Source organism: Eubalaena glacialis, chromosome 3, assembly GCF_028564815.1.
Source record: "Eubalaena glacialis isolate mEubGla1 chromosome 3, mEubGla1.1.hap2.+ XY, whole genome shotgun sequence".
Classification (NCBI taxonomy): domain Eukaryota; kingdom Metazoa; phylum Chordata; class Mammalia; order Artiodactyla; family Balaenidae; genus Eubalaena; species Eubalaena glacialis.
Genome location: NC_083718.1, coordinates 59779884 through 59797942, shown reverse-complemented (window position 1 = coordinate 59797942; position 18059 = coordinate 59779884). Strand labels below are relative to the sequence as shown.

General features: G+C 37.9%; 1 protein-coding gene across 1 annotated transcript in view; it reads left to right on the top strand.

The window, feature by feature from the left end:
* KLHL20 (kelch like family member 20) overlaps positions 1 to 18059 on the top strand; it is a 79300-nt gene that overhangs the window by 44330 nt on the left and 16911 nt on the right. Inside the window, exons 7-8 of the mRNA XM_061185697.1 lie at positions 5203 to 5386; positions 14120 to 14263. Coding sequence (XP_061041680.1) covers positions 5203 to 5386; positions 14120 to 14263 — 328 coding nt within the window. The remainder of the gene's footprint in view (positions 1 to 5202; positions 5387 to 14119; positions 14264 to 18059) is intronic.

Genomic DNA, 18059 nt, shown 5'->3' with positions numbered 1-18059 from the left:
TTATAATAAATCATATGCATGAATTTATATTCCAATGTGCCAGTCACCTCATAATTACATGGAACTGTCAAGAAACATTATCTTACATTAAACAGTTACACTCTTTCCTAGCTCTCCTGAGCTAGATTGAGCCCAAGACATCCTGCTGTATCATTCTGCTCCCACTGTCTGCCCCTAAATATCTGAGAACTTTCAATCTTAGATATTTCACTTCTGTGCACATAAATTCAGCTCTCTTAGTCACTTGAATAACAACTTTCTCACTGTTTGGTAAAACTTCTCACTAGTTCTGTCTTAGTCCGTTCAGACTGCTATAACAGAAAAGCATATACTGGGTGGCTTATAAACAACAGAAACTTATTTCTTATAGTTCTGGAGGCTGGCAAGTACAAGATCAAGGTGCCGGCAGATTTTGGTGTCTGGTGAGGGCCCACTTTGTCCTTCTTCGTAGACTCCATCTTTTCATCTTTTGCTATGTCCTCATGTGGAGGAAGGGGCATGGGATCTCTCTGAAGTCTCTTTTATAAGAGTACTAATTCCATTCATGAGGGCAGAGCACCTCCCTAAGGCCTCACCTCCTGATACCATCACATTGAGGAATAGATTTCAATATATGAATTTCAGAGAGACACATTCAGTCTATAGCAAGTTCTTTCTCTTCAAAATTTTTTTCAAATCGTGATTCATGGAACTAGCTGGAACCTATTGTATTCTTTGTATTTATGCTCCCACATTTCAGTAATTCCATGGCTATTAAATGTAGGCTTCCTCGGATTCTGTTTGATATGTTAAGTGTTCTATTCCTTTTCATCAGGGAATTCTATGTAATCACTGGGGCATAGTATCCTTTCCCTTCAGCCTAACCACTTGCCTATCTTTTTCCCTTCAATTTTATTTTCTCTTGGCATGTGGGAATGTATTTTCCCTTACATTTTTAGAAGAAAAATTTGATAATTTATGTTTGAGATCTCCTTTTTAAATTTTTTCATCTAAATTTCTTCACATAGAGGACTGTAGCATTTCTTCAAGAAGAAAATTGATGCCACATTTTCTTTTTCTGTCTAATCCTTATCGGACTTTTTCCTTCTCTTTTGAAAGCATTCCTTCATTCCTGTTTTAGATTTCAAACTTCATTATTAATTCATCATGTACTGAATTCTCCCATACTCCCAGTATCCTATGTCTCTGTTTATTGTTATTAATAGATTTCTATTATCATTCTTATTTATTCCTATGACTTTCATTCCTATATATGCATGCACAGGTACATATTCACATACTCATGTGGGTTTACTTGCTTGCATGCTCACACCTATGTACATCTGCCTCCTCACTCCCACATACCATCTATAGTTGCCATAAATCGGTGAATAAATTCATTGCCAGATCTGCTTAAGTTCCCAGGGAGGTCTTTATAACATTTGTTTAGCTTTGTTGGTTAAACTAGATAAATTATATTGTTAAAGGTCTTTTATTCATAAAAGTAGTTTATGTGCCAGCTCCCTATACATACAAGAATGCTATAAATTACATCAGAGTTTCTATTTCCCCAATTATGAAAGTCAGTTATCTATTTTTTTTTTAATTAGAAGGATGCAAGATCTAATTATTTGGTACCTAAGGTTTATTTTCATGATGTCATGTTGGTTTCAGGAATTCTAGTACTAGTAGGGCCATCTTTGTGGAGGTATATCCATTGTTATCAAGATCTATTAACTATTTTATTTGGCTGTTATAGTACCTGGAGAAGGGATGAAGTATACTACTGTTTCATCAGCCTCAGAACATTCTGGCAGTGAATTAAGAACTAGATTAAGGAAGAGGGGAGGATAATGGGAACTCAGGAGAAAATGGAACAGAAGAGAACCTTCCTGTGATCAAAAGCTAGAAACTAAGCCAAATAAGTTTATGGAAAGTACAATACATTTCAGGTCCAGGGTTCTTTATGGATTCAGTGGGGGTTACCAATCCAGTGGAACTAGACAAGGTACACCTTTGGGGATGCTGAGAGATAATAATGTAGCTCCATTAAATAGAAATTTAAACTTGAATTGAATTGCTCAACAGCTGCCATCTTTATCCTGCTGGTTCCCACCATATTCTTCCAATATAACATGATTATAAATTGTCAGGTGCCATGTTTTCAATGTGTAACCATCTTCACTAAAATCTCATTTGCCTCTGTTGATTAAATCATGGTATTAATGAAATCACACTTTGCCTTCTTTAGAAGCCAGTTAAATTGGATCAATTTCATGATCTCAGACTCTTGCTAGTAATCTCATAATTTCATACTGCTGATTGGGTATCTGATTCCTCTACTATATTTTTAACTACTTCAGAGCAAGGACCATTTCTGATTTATTTTTGTAGTTTCCAGATTGTATAGCAATCTTGTCAGAGCAGGCACTCAATAAAGATTAATTGCATGCTGTTGATCCTGAGGAACACTAGTGAGAAATTAGCGTCGACCCATCATGATTAATGGAAAAGGAAAATTGGAAAACAATAATGGATTGCTAATGTCACTTTGTGCATGAAAGATAACCTATTTTTATTTTTTTTAATATTTTATTTATTTATTATTTTTGGCTGCGTCGGGTCTTAGTTGCGGCATGCAGGATCTTCGTTGCGGTACGTGGGATCTTTCATTGCGGCATGGGCTCTTTGTTGCGGCGCACAGCCTTCTCTCTAGTTGTGGGGTGCGGGTTTTCTCTCTAGTTGTGGCTTGGGCTCCAGAGCACGTGGGCTCTGTAGTTGTGGTGCACAGGCTCCAGAGCATATGGGCTGTGTAGTTTGCAGCACGCGGGCTCTCTGGTTGAGGCACACGGGCTCAGTAGTTGTGGCGTGGGCTTAGTTGCCCCGCAGCATGTGGGATCTTAGTTCCCCGACCAGGGATTGAACCCGTGTCCCCTGCACTGGAAGGTGGATTCTTTACCACTGGATCACCAGGGAAGTCCCATGATAACCTATTTGTAAATAACACTTTTTAAAAGTTTTTCTGATTATAGAAGTGAATACACATGAAATATAGAAATATTTGTTAACACAGAAAAACATAAAGAAGAAAAGTTAAATCATCTGTCACCTCTTTTACACTATTAAAGTTTCCTTTTTCATTTGTAGAGAAAAACCATTAGGTCTTTTTCTTTACAACTGTATTGGTTTTCCCTGCTTTCTCAGTCTTTTTATGCTATCCAGATCTGACCTCTATTCTTGAGTGATACTGTTCCACTGACATTATTTTAGATCTTGACCCACCTGTCTCTACTTAAAACTTAATCCTTAATTTGCTTTGGTTTTTATTGCAGTTTTTTCATTATCTTTGGAATGCCAGATTACCAGTTCTCATTTAACTTTGGAAAATTGAGTCTTCATTTCTTCATCCTGGAAGCCTAAGATCAAATCTATAATCTCAGTAGTTTTTTTACTCAGCATTTTACTCCTACTGATGTCTTCTGGCTTGTCCTCTTGTTTTCCGTTAGGTTTCTTGATGCTTCTCAATTCTGTGCTTCTGTTTTGTTGGGGATTTTTTTTTTTTTAGTATTCAGTTCAGTGATCCTTATTCCAGACACTTTGTGAAAGTTGCCTACTTTAAGGTAACACTTTTTGATCAAATCTGTCTGTGAAGTAATTCTTTTCACAGTCAGCATCTCACACATATAAAACTATATGTCACCTTTTCAGCAATATTTTGTCTTAAGTACATCACTTAACACAAATTGAGAGTTCTCACAGCAGAAACTATGCATACACTTTATCTTGCTAAGTACAGTGTATTGGTTTGTCATAATAACTTAGCTAGTTCTGTCCCCGTTATGCCATCACCTGCTGCCTTGGAAATCATAATGCACATAAAATTGCCATGAGGCAGTGGAATTGAACAACTTTTTCCTTTTCTTGTTTCCCCAGGTCACAGGAAAGGTTTAAATTTGATTTCCTAACGGCCTATTTTTTTTTCTTTAGTATCAAAGAACACAGATTATGAAGTGATATTAACTTGATTTGGAGCCGTGTAATCCAATAAAAAGCTGTTTTTAATAGCTTTCATTATAAATTGTGCCTGAGGTTTAATGATTAGGCTGTTTGATTTATCTCAAGTGCTTATAACCCTCACATTTGCAGCCAGATTTTATGTTGGAAGTTAAGATGTTTTCTCTGATGTTAAAACTCCAGGCATATATCCCAGAACAGAATTCAAATCTAAGCAAATTAATATATACAAAACTTACTGTGATTTAGTATTAGTTGAATATCCTAATTTAAATGAAATCATAATAAAATAAAATGTATACAGCATATTGAGATTTGAAATAAGGAATGAGTTTTCAAATCCACCAGAAGAAGGTTAGAAACATTCCCATTTTACTCTGGCTCAGGAAGTTATTGAGACCTCCTAGAAACCATTAGTTTTCAAATGTTTTGAGGTTAAGTTATCCTTAGACTTCACTTTTTAAGCTCCAGAATCTAGCTCTTATTTTAGATTGAAATAGAGATGATTTTAAAGAATAACAAATTAAATTTATCTGCTATAATTACACTTTTTTTGGGGGAACACTCAGAGAAGCTTTATTGAACTCAGTTTGAACCTGTTATTCTGAGTATTACTTACTTATGAAAAATGTAATTTCTTCAAAATGTTTTCTGATCCTGAATGTCACGTTGGATATTGTAGAATTCAGTACAGACTGTAGATTAAACAGAAGGCAAAATATTTTATAAGTCATAAGAATTTTTGTATTATTTTTAGTCACAAGATGAGGTCATGAGTAGATGAGCCGAAATCCCTCTCCCCTAATAGAATAAAAGAAATTTTTTTTTTAAACAGGCTTCTGAGGTATGGTTCTTCTTTTGGTTTTTGATAATACATTACATTTATGTAGAGGCAACAGTCAAGCCCTAGTGTTCTAACTAAATTCAATGTTCTAGCCATTAAATGCCACATTACTTCCCAATATAATTTGAATTGGTGTCCTTGCCCTCCTCTGTAAAATGGACCTAATACTAACTTATTTAGAAAATTTTAAAGATTATAGCAATCCCAGTGGAATAAGTAAAAATCATAACTTATGTCTTAACCTGCTTCTAGAGGCGTTTGGTAAGTCCAAGCATTAGGACTTAACCAAATAAAAGTTAGCAGTGAGTGATACAGTCTATGCTTTAGGACAGGTATTCTCCTGACCATTTCTGTTACTTCCCCAGTTGGTGGTTGGTGCAGTGGAGATGCCATTTCCAGTGTTGAACGATATGATCCACAGACCAATGAATGGCGAATGGTAGCTTCAATGAGCAAAAGGCGATGTGGAGTTGGGGTCAGTGTTCTTGATGACCTGTTATATGCAGTAGGAGGCCATGATGGGTCCTCTTATCTCAATAGTGTTGAAAGGTAAGTAGGGTCAATTTGAAATTTTTTTCTCTCCTATTCATATTGTTTTGTTTGAGATGTTAATTAGAAACAGATGTAACTTGTTGCTTTAGTTTTGTGTCTGTGGCACTAGCTGGCAGCCTAGACCACTTACTGTGACATACAAGTCCTTTATGATCTGACCTCCACCTGTTTTTCCAGTCTGTCTCCCCTGGCACACCACTATTCCCTAAACACGCTAGTGCAGACCCACCAAGTTGTTTGCAGTTCCTTAGACATGCTGTCCTCTTTCATGCCTCTTTGCCTACATATACGCATGCTGTTCATTCTTCCCTGGAATATCTTTTCAAGATTCAAATGTTACTTCTTATGTAAAGCCTTCTCTGGCACCATACAGACAAGTTAGTTACTCAGTCCTCTGATCTTTCACAAGTATTTTGAACATACTTGTACATATCACATTGGCTGTAATTGTTTATTGAAATGTCTTTTCCCACATCTGTGACAATGCCTGGCACATTGGAAACCTACAGTAATTTATTTTTTAATAACTTCTAGCTTCTTGTTCTCATCCAACCCTTTTTCATTTAGCTGTGTTCTTGATACTTACCAAACATCTATGAAGCCCTGCAGCATATCAAGATCTAGAGATACAGATTGTATAGTTGAAAAGAAAAAACAACAACAGAGGGATCAGCTCCATAGACGTTTAAAAAAAAAAAGCACACTTAAAAACAAATTGAGTTAACTAAATAAGGGTGGAAATGATTACATATTTACAACTTAATAACAGTGAAGCCCATAAATATCAAAATGTGTGGTCTGCAACTAAAGTAATATTCAGAGGCAAATTTATATACATTATAACTTATGTGCATTCATTTGAAAATAAGAAAGACGGGAAAATAAATCATGCTTTTAAATCAAAAAGTTATAAAAAGGGCAACAAAACCCAAGAAAACAGAAGAAATTAACTGGAAAGAAAAATTAATGAAATTAAAAACAAATATATAGCTACAAAAAGAGCAATTTGATAGTATTTTAATTAAAAATGAAGAGGGGGACCTTCAAGATGGCAAAGGAGTAAGATGTGGAGATCACCTCGCTCCCCACAGATACATCAAAAATATATCTACAAGTGGAACAACTCCTAAAGAACATCTACTGAATGCTGGCAGAAGACCTCAGACTTACCAAAAGGGAAGAAAATCCCCACGTACCTGTGTAGGGCAAAAAAAAAAAGAAAAAACAGAGACAAAAGAATAGGGACAGGACCTGCACCTCTGGGAGAGAACTGTGAAGGAGGAAAAGTTTCCATACACTAGGAAGCCCCTTCACTGGCGGAGACGGGGGCCTGGTGGGGGAAGCTTCGGAGCCATGGAGGAGAGCACAGCAACAGGGGTGCAGATGGCAAAGCGGAGAGATTCCCGCACAGAGGATCAGTGCCGATCAGCACTCACCAGCCTGAGAGGCTTGTCTGCTCACCCGCTGGGGAGGGTGGGGGCTGGGAGCTGAGGCTCGGGCTTCAGAGGTCAGATCCCAGGGAGAGGACTGGGGTTGGCTGCATGAACACAGCCTGAAGGGGGCTAGTGCGCCACAGCTAGCTGGGAGGGAGTCCAGGAAAAAGTCTGGACCTGCCAAAGAGGCAAGAGACCATTGTTTTGGGTGCACAAAGAGAGGCGATTCCTTCCCTCTGTGCCCACAGAAGGTAGAGCACTGCCTAAGCGAGCTCCAGAGATGGGCGCAAGCTGCGGCTATCAGCTTGGACCCCAGAGATGGGCATGAAATGCTAAGGCTGCCGCTGCTGTCCACTAAGAATCCTGTGTGCAAGCACAGGACACTATCCACCACCCCCCATGGGAGCCTGTGCAGCCTGCCACTGCCAGGGTCCCGTGATCCAGGGACAACTTCCCCAGGAGAACACACAGCATGCCTCAGGCTGTTGCAACGTCACACTGGCCTCGGCTGCCACAGGCTCACCCCGCATTCCAATTATGACTACTGTACCCCTCCCTCCGCCCAGCCTGAGTGAGCCAGAGCCCCCTAATCAGGCGCTGCTTTAACCCCCTCCTTTTCCCTCCTGTCTGGGTGGGGAAAAGGTGCCTGAGGTCTTGGCGGGGAACAGATGCCTGAGGGCGACCTACACACAGAGGTGGGACCAAAACCAAAGCTGAACCCCAGGAGCTGTGCGAACAAAGAAGAGAAAGGGAAATTTCTCCATGCAGCCTCAGGAGCAGTGGATTAAATCCCGACAATCAACTTGATGTAACCTGCATCTGTGGAATACCTGAATAGACAACAAATCATCCCAAAATTGAGGTGGTGGACTTTAGGAGCAACTGTAAACTTAGGGTTTGCTGTCTGCAGCTGATTTGTTTTTGATATTTATGTTTATCTTAGTTTAGTTTTTAACACTTGTTATCATCGGTGGATTTGTTTATTGGTTTGGTTGCTCTCATTTTTTTTTAATTATTATTTTTATGTTAATAATTTGTTTTAATGTACTTTATTTTATTTTACTTTATTTTTTTCTTTCTTTTTTCCTCCCTTTTCTTCTGAGTCGTGTGGCTGACAGGGTCTTCGTGCTCCGGCCTGGTGTCAGGCCTGAGCCTCTGAGGTGGGAGAGCCAAGTTCAAGACACTGGACCACCAGAGACCTCCCGGCCCCACGTAATATCAATCAACGCTAAGACCCAGCTCCTCTAAAGTTAAACAAAATGAGAAGACAGAGAACTACGCAGCTGATGAAGCAGCAAGGTAAAAACCCACCAGACCAAACAAATGAAGAGGAAATAGGAAGTCTACCTGAAAAAGAATTCAGAGTAATGATAGTAAAGATGATCCAAAATCTTGGAAATGGAATGGAGAAAATTCAAGAAACGTTTAACAAGGACCTAGAAGAACTAAAGAGCAAACAAACAATGATGAACAACAAAATAAATGAAATTTAAAATTCTCTAGAAGGAATCAAGAGTAGAATAACTGAGGCAGAAGAACAGATAAGTGACCTGGAAGACAAAATACTGGAAATAACTACTGCAGAGCAGAATAAAGAAAAAAAAAATGAAAAGAATTGAGGACAGTCTCAGAGACCTCTGGGACAACATTAAACGCACCAACATTCAAATTATAGGGGTCCCAGAAGAAGAGAAAAAGAAAGGGTCTGAGAAAATATCTGAAGAGATTATAGTTGAAAACTTTCCTAACACGGGAAAGGAAAGTCAATCAAGTCCAGGAAGCACCACGAGTCCCATACAGGATAAATTCAAGGAGAAACACGCCAAGACACATATTAATCAAAATATTGAAAATTAAATTCAAAGAAAAAATATTAAAAGCAGCAAGGGAAAAGCAACAAATAATATTCAAGGAAATCCCCATAAGTTTAACAACTGATCTTTCAGCAGAAATTCTGCAAGCCAGAAGGGAGTGGCAGGACATATTTAAAGTGATGAAAGGGAAAAACCTACAACCAAGATTACTCTACCCAGCAAGGATCTCTTTCAGATTCAAGAGAGAAATTAAAACCTTTACAGACAAGCAAAAACTGAGAATTCAGCACCACCAAACCAGCTTTACAACAAATGCTAAAGGAACTTCTCTAGGCAGGAAACACAAGAGAACGAATAGACCTACAAAAACAAACCCAAAACAATTAAGAAAATGGTAAGAGGAACATACATATCGATAATTACCTTAAATGTAAATTGATTAAATGCTCCAACCAAAAGATATAGACTGGCTGAATGGATACAAAAACAAGACCCGTATATATGCTGTCTACAAGAGGCCCACTTCAGACCTAGGGACACATACAGACTGAAAGTGAGGGGATGGAAAAAGATATTCCATGCAAATGGAAATCAAAAGAAAGCTGGAGTAGCAATTCACATATCAGAAAAGATAGACTTTAAAATAAAGACTATTACAAGAGACAAAGAAGGACACTACCATAATGATCAAGGGATCAATCCAAGAAGAAGATATGAAAATTGTAAATATTTATGCACCCAACATAGGAGCATCTCAATACATAAGGCAAATGCTAACAGCAATAAAAGGGGAAATCAACAGTAACACAATAATAGTAGGGGACTTTAACATCCCACTTTCACCAATGGACAGATCATCCAAAATGAAAATAAATAATGAAACACAAGCTTTAAATGACACACTAGACAAGATGGACATAATTTTTATTTATAGGACATTCCATCCAAAAACAGCAGAACTTTCTTCTCATGTGCTCATGGAACATTCTCTAGGATAGATCATATCTTGGGGCACAAATCAAGCCTTGGTAAATTTAAGAAAATTGAAATCATATCAACTGTCTTTTCCGACCACAATGCTATGAGACTAGATATAAATTACAGGGAAAAAACTGTAAAAAATCCAAACACATGGAGGCTAAACAGTATGCTACTAAATAACCAAGAGATCACTGAAGAAATCAAAGAGGAAATCAAAAAATACCTGGAAACAAATGACAGTGAAAACACAATGACCCAAAACCTATGGGATGCAGCAAAAACATTTCTAAGAGGGAAGTCTATAGCAATACAATCCCACCTCAAGAAACAAGAAAAATCTCAAATAAACAACCTAACCTTATACCTAAAGCAATTAGAGAAAGAAGAACAAAAAAACCCCAAAGTTAGCAGAAGGAAAGAAACCATAAAGATCAGATCAGAAATAAAACAAAATTGATAAACCATTAGCCAAACTCATCAAGAAAAAAAGGGAGAAGACTCAAATCAACAGAATTAGAAATGAAAAAAGAGAAGTAATAACTGACACTGCAGAAATACAAAGGAACATGAGAGATTACTACAAGCAACTATATGCCAATAAATTGGACAACCTGAAAGAAATAGACAAATTCTTAGAAAACCACAACGTTCTGAGACTGAAACAGGAAGAACTAGAAAATATAAACAGACCACTCACAAGCACTGAAATTGAAACTGTGATTAAAAATCTTACAACAGGGCTTCCCTGGTGGTGCAGTGGTTGAGAATCTGCCTGCCAATGCAGGCCACACATGTTCCCTGGTCTGGGAAGATCCCACATGCCGCAGAGCAGCTAGGCCCGTGAGCCACAACTACTGAGCCTGCGCGTCTGGAGCCTGTGCTCTGCAACAAGAGAAGCCGCGATAGTGAGAGGCCCATGCACCGCGATGAAGAGTGGCCCCCGCTTGCTGCAACTAGAGAAAGCCCTCGCACAGAAACGAAGACCCAACACAGCCAAAAATAAATTAATTAATATAAATAAATAAATAAATAAATAAAAATATTTATCTAAAAAAAAAAACCTTACAACAAACAAAAGCCCAGGACCAGATGGCTTCACAGGCAAATTCTGTCAAACATTTAGAGAAGAGCTAACACCTATCCTTCTCAAACTCTTCCAAAATATAGCAGAGGGAGGAACACTCCCAAACTCATTCTACGAGGCCACCATCATCCTGATGCCAAAACCAGACAAAGATGTCACAAAAAAAGAAAACTACAGGCCAATATCACTGATAAACACAGATGCAAAAATCCTCAACAAAATACCAGCAAACAGAATCCAACAACACCTTAAAAAGATCATACACCATGATCATGTGGGGTTTATCCCAGGAATGCAAGGATTCTTCAATATACACAAATCAGTCAATGTGATACACCATATTAAATTGAAGAATAAAAACCATGGGATAATCTCAACAGATGCAGAAAAAGCTTTTGACAAAATTCAACACCCATTTATGATAAAAACTCTCCAGAAAGTAGGCATAGAGGGAACCTACCTCAACATAATAAAGGCCATATATGACAAACCCACAGCCGACATCGTTCTCAATGGTGAAAAACTGAAACCATTTCCTCTAAGATCAGGAACAAGACAAGGTTGCCCACTCTCACCACTGTTATTCAACATAGTTTTGGAAGTTTTAGCCACAGCAATCAGAGAACAAAAAGAAATAAAAGGAATCCAAATCAGAAAAGAAGAAGTAAAGCTGTCACTGTTTGCAGATGACATGATACTATACACAGAGAATCCTAAAGATGCTACTAGAAAACTACTAGAGCTAATCAATGAATTTGGTAAAGTAGCAGGATACAAAATTAATGCACAGAAATCTCTTGCATTCCTATACACTAATGATGAAAAATCTGAAAGACAAATTACGGAAACACTTCCCATTTACCACTGCAACAAAAAGAATAAAATACCTAGGAATAAACCTATCTAAGACAAAAGACCTGTATGCAGAAAACTATAAAACACTGAAGAAAGAAATGAAAGATGATACAAAGAGATGGAGAGATGTACCATGTTCTTGGATTGGAAGAATCAATATTGTGAAAATGACTCTACTACCCAAAGCAATCTACAGATTCAGTGCAATTCCTATCATACTACCAATGGCATTTTTCACAGAACTAGAACTAAAAATTTCACAATTTCTATAGAAACACAAAAGACCCAAATAGCCAAAGCAATCTTGAGAAAGAAAAATGGAGCTGGAAGAATCAGACTCCCTGACTTCAGACTATACTACAAAGCTACAGTAATCAAGACAGTACGGTACTGGCACAAAAACAGAAATATTTATCCATGGAACTGGATAGAAAGCCCAGAGATAAACCCACGCACATACAGTCACCTTATCTTTGATAAAGGAGGCAGGAATATACAATGGAGGAAAGACACCTCTTCAATAAGTGGTCCTGGGAAAACTGGACAGCTACATGTAAAAGAATGAAATTAGACCCCTCCCTTACACCATACACAAAAGTAAACTCAAAATGGATTAAAGACCTAAATGTAAGGCCAGACACTATAAAACTCTTAGAGGAAAACATAGGCAGAACACTCTATGACATAAATCACAGCAAGATCCTTTTTGACCCACCTCCTAGAGAAATGGAAATAAAAACAAAAATAAACATATGGGACCTAAGGAAACCTAAAAGCTTTTGCACAGCAAAGGAAATCATAAGCAAGATGAAAAGACCACCCTCACAAAGGGAGAAAATATTTGCAAACAAAGCAACTGACAAAGGATTAATCTCCAAAATATACAAGCAACTCATGCAGCTCAATATCAAAAAAAAAAAACAACCCAACCCAAAAATGGGCAGAAGACCTAAATAGACATTTCTCCAAAGAAGATATACAGATTGCCAACAAACACATGAAAGGATGCTCAACATCGCTAATCATTAGAAAAATACAAGTCAAAACTACAATGAGGTATCACCTCACACTGGTCAGAATGATCATCATCAAAAAATCTACAAGTAATAAATGCTGGAGAGGGTGTGGAGAAAAGGGAACCTTCTTGCACTGTTGGTGGGAATGTAAATTGATACAGTCACTATGGAGAACAGTATGGAGGTTCCTTAAAAAACTAAAAATAGAACTACCATACGACCCAGCAATCCCACTACTGGGCATATACCCTGAGAAAACCATAATTCAAGAAGAGTCATGTACCACAATGTTCGTTGCAGCTCTATTCACAATAGCCGGGACATGGAACCAACCTAAGTGTCCATCGACAGATGATTGAATAAAGAGGATGTGGCACATATATACAATGGATTATTACTCAGCCGTAAAAAGAAACAAAATTGAGTTATTTGTAGTGAGGTGGATGGACCTAGAGTCTGTCATACAGAGTGAAGTAAGTCAGAAAGAGAAAAACAAATACTGTATGCTAACACATATATATGGAATCTAAAAAAAAAAAAAAAAATGGTTCTGATGAACCTAGGGGCAGGACAGGAATAAAGACGCAGACATAGAGAATGGACTTGAGGACACGGAGAGGGCGAAGGGTAAGCTGGGACGAAGTGAGAGAGTGGCATGGACATATATACATTACCAAATGTAAAATAGATAGCTAGTGGGAAGCAGCAGCACAGCACAGGGAGATCAGCTCGGTGCTTTGTGACCACCTAGAGGGCTTAGATAGGGAGGGTGGAAGGGAGATGCAAGAGGGAGGGGATATGGGGATATATGTGTACGTATAGCTGATTCACTTTGTTATACAGCAGAAACTAACCCAACAGTGTAAAGCAACTATGCTCCAATAAAGATGTTAAAAAAAAAAAATGAATATACTCTATGCTCCATGATTCTGCTTCTCATCATCCATTGCACAAGCAGAAATATACAAGGGTGATCACTGTTTTTAATAACAAAATGTCACAGACAATGTAAGGATACATCAATAGAAATATGATTTAAATAATATATGGCACACACAATATAATGAAATAGTTCAAAAGAGAAATCTAGAGTTATATCTATTATGAATAGATCTCAGAAATATATTGAGTGAAAAAGCAATGAGTAATATGTGGCATTACTTATGTACAGAAAACATGCTTGCATATATAGAAATATATATATGTGGATAGATATATACCTATTTAAAAGAATTTTACCAAAAAATCTTGAAGGATGTACACCAAATCAAAATGGGAAAAGAACAGAAATTGGGTGGAACTCAAAGAGAACTTTAGCTTTATCTATAACATTCTGAAAAAAATTTTTAAAGAAAATATATTTATATGTAACTTTTTAAGTAAAACTGAATTTCAAAAACTATATATAAATTAGACTATCACATATTTAGTTATTTATTAGCCCATATTTGGGGAAAGAATATATATATCATATTATATATCATTGCATATATAAACATAGCCCTCTTTGTGTAATACGAACTGTGTTCTTGACGTGTTCTCTGCAGGTATGACCCCAAAACAAACCAATGGAGCAGTGATGTTGCTCCTACAAGCACCTGCAGGACAAGTGTTGGTGTGGCTGTGCTTGGAGGCTTTCTCTATGCTGTGGGTGGCCAGGATGGAGTGTCTTGCCTCAACATCGTTGAGAGGTGATTTTTTTTTAAGTCATTTTCAGTTTTTTAAAAGAAACAATTTAGGACACTAGGGATTCACTATTCAGTATATTTCCCATGGGCCTTAAGGAAAAAGTTTTCAGTTAACTTTAAAGTCTAGGAAGATGAAAGATATAACCCAATTTTTTAAATTATGTGTTACACTGACTGAGCCTAACATTGAAGTGTTGGAATCATATTTTAAATTTCATTTTATATATGATATCAAGGATACCACTTCTGAGATCTGTTCTGATTTTTTTCCCCCAGTAATTGGAATGATTTTGCTCAGACTTCCTCCAGAAAAAATGATTAAAGCAATAATTCTTTGTGTAGCATACCTTATAAAGACTCCAAGGTATTTTGTATGTGGATTCTCATTAATTCTTTTTTTAAGTTTTTATTTATTTATTTGTTTGTTTGTTTATTTTGGCTGTGCTGGGTCTTTGTTGTGGCGCGCAGGGTCTTTGTAGCAGGGCTTCTCTAGTTGCGGCGCGCAGGCTCAGTAGTTGAGGCATGCCGGCTCTCTAGTTGCGGTATGTGGGATCTTAGTTCCCCAACCAGGGATCAAACCCAGGCCCCCTGCATTGGGAGCATGGAGTCTTATCCACTGGACCACCAGGGAAGTCCCTGGCCCCTCTCATTAATTCTTGAAGTATACTTGGGGAAATCTTGGTGGGTTGCCATGATTTACTGTATACTTTTTTTTTTTTTTTTTGTCTGCGTTGGGTATTCGTTGCTACATATGGGCTTTTCTCTAGTTGCGGAGAGTGGGGGCTACTCTTCCTTGCCGTGTGCAGGCTTCTCATTGCAGTGGCTTCTCTTGTTGCAGAGCACGGGCTCTAGGCGCACGGGCTTTGGTAGTTGTGGCTCGCAGGCTCTAGAGCGCAGGGTCAGTAGTGGTGCATGGGCTTAGCTGCTCCACGGCACGTGGGATCTTCCCAGACCAGGGCTCGAACCCGTGTCCCCTGCATTGGCAGGCGGATTCTTAACAACTGCGCCACCAGGGAAGCCCCTATACTTTTACAAATCAGTTAATTTTGGTGAAATAGATTCTGTTTTTAATTTCTTGCCCTGTCATTTTTTTATCATTCTATCTTAGAGGTTAGGTTTTGGAGTCTCATGTGCTATGATTACTGGCAACAACATACTATACTTCATTCTCACTTCTTAAAAAGAGATAAATTTTTGAAATAACATTTACTAGTTGGGTTACCATGTTTAAGTAGAAGAATTTAACTCTGTCTTAGAGATAAAGTTGCAGGTAACTCTTGAAAGCAATGCCAGTTCCTTTTTATCTGTCTGTCAAGAAACTTATTTCTTCACTTTCAAAATTCTATGCAAGAGGATTCTGGGAAAATAATAGCACCAACAGCATAATTTTTTAATCTCTCCAAATTCCCACATAAAAACAGAGCAATAAACAGAAAAGCTATAAACCTACAGGCAGGGACTTCCCTGGTGGCACAGTGGTTGGGAATCCGCCTGCCAGTGCAGGGGACGTGGGTTCAAGTCCTGGTCCGGGAAGATCCCACATGCTGCAGAGCAACTAAGCCTGTGCGCTACAACTACTGAGCCCGCAAGCCACAACTACTGAGCCCACATGCCACGACAACTGAAGCCTACAGAAGCCACCGCAATGAGCAGCCCATGCACTGCAAGGAAGAGTAGCCCCCGCTCACCGCAACTAGAGAAAGCTCGCGCACAGCAAGGAAGACCCAACGCAGCCAAAAATAAATAAATAATTAATTAATTTTTAAAAAAAACCTACAGGCAAGTTATGGAGCTTGGTTGTATGACAATGTAAATGTACTTAACACTATTAAACCATATACTTAAAAGTGGTTATAATGGCAAATTTTATGTACATTTTACCACAATTTAATTAAAAAATCCTATGGACCACATTTTAAATAAACTAGGGTAAAGGGTGTCCTTGTAAACCCCAAGACACAAGTAGGCAAAGACAAACTCCTAATAGCCAAAAGACCGGCATGATATCATTGTCTGTGTAGGAGAAAACAGCGAGAAGCAATCAGAAGTCTGACAGATGTAAGAACAGAAGAAACCCAAAATAGCCAATACATATTTACTAGAAAGTGTGAGGGGAAAATTTATGAAAAACAGCTAAAACTAAGAAAGGTTTTGCTCACTCCCAATATAGAGTAAGTGCAGGAAGGGACCTGCAGTAAGACCTGAAGGATTTACTGGGGTTTCTCAACCTCAGTACTACTGAAAGTTTGGATAATTTCAGAAGAATTCTTTGTTGTGTGGGGGAGGGGCTGTCCTGTTCACGGTAGGGTGTTTAACAGCATCCTTGGCCTCTACCGACTAAGTGCCACTAGCACATGCCTGGTTGTAATAACCAAAAATGTCCCCAGACGTTGCCACATGTCCTGGGGGGTGGGGTTGGAGGCACAATCACCCCAGTTGAGAGCCAGTTGGGCTAGAGCCATCTAGTCACTAGGAACCCTCAAAATTGACCAGCCAAGATGGCCTTCCAGGACAGGGCCCAGACTTCTGGGAGCAGAGTCAAAATTGAGCAGGACAAGGACAACAGATACAGTGAAAAGAGAAGGCCAGGTTAAAAGTAGGAGTATTGAATAAAGCCAATACATCTCAGGAGGCAAACCACTATATTTTTTAATGCTACACGAAAAAAAAAAAAAGAGGGAACTCCATGAAACTGGAAATATTAGCACAAACCACTCTTTCTTCTAAGAGTTCAGGAAAACTCATTTCATGTAAAAATGAGCAACAGAAAGGTATTGAGGCTAGATCCCATTAAAGCTAATATATGAAGAGAGAATAAGCAGCAATTACGTCTCTACAGAGAATGAAAGCACACCAGAAAGATACAACTACAGAACAGATCAAAACTAATCAACTATTTCAGAAATATGCTAAAAGGCATTAGGAAAACCGTGCAAGATATGAAAATACACAAGTCAGAATCTGAAAAGCTCAGAAATGAGATGACAAAACTCAGAAAAATATTACAAATGTAAGAAAAAATCACTTTAGAATGAAGGGTTAAATTAGAACAAATAAGCAAAACAGATAATGCCAAAAGACAAATAGAAGGTGAAAAAGAGGAAAGTTTTAAAGTCAAAAAGAAATAAAGAAGTAAAAAGGATTTGAGAGACAGCAACAAATATTGAAGACAGGTAAAAATCCACTATACAGATAATAGGAGTCCATGAAGAAGAAAATGAAAACAAGGGAACAGAGCAGATGCTAAAAACTGTGATTCAAAATTATTTTCCTGTTGTAATTTTTTAAACATTGAAATGGTTTATTGAAATAATACACTATATCCTCTGAATACTGACCCAGAACAATGAACACTAAGACATATTCTAATAAAATTACTGGACCTTGAAGAAAAAGGAAAAAAATCCTTTAGTTATCAACAAAAAAATACATGTTACTTATAAGGGAAAAAATTTAGATTATTAGATTTTTTGAAGCAATACTTTATGCCAGAAGACAATGGAGTAACATATTTAAGATATCCAAAGAAAATGTAAGCCAATGATTTTTTACCTAGAGAAACTGACCTTGAAGTATAAAAGGCAGAAACAAACTGTTAACATGTAAGAAATCAGGAAACGTTCCCATGAGTTGTTTCTGAGGAATCTACTAGAGAACAAGCTTCAGAAAAATTACTAGAGAGAGATTGACAGAGGACTAATAGTGAACATTAAACATACAGTAAATCTGAGAACTATGACTAAATAAGGGTTATAAGAGTGTAGCATGCCCTGGCTGTATCGTCACTCAATGTAAATTA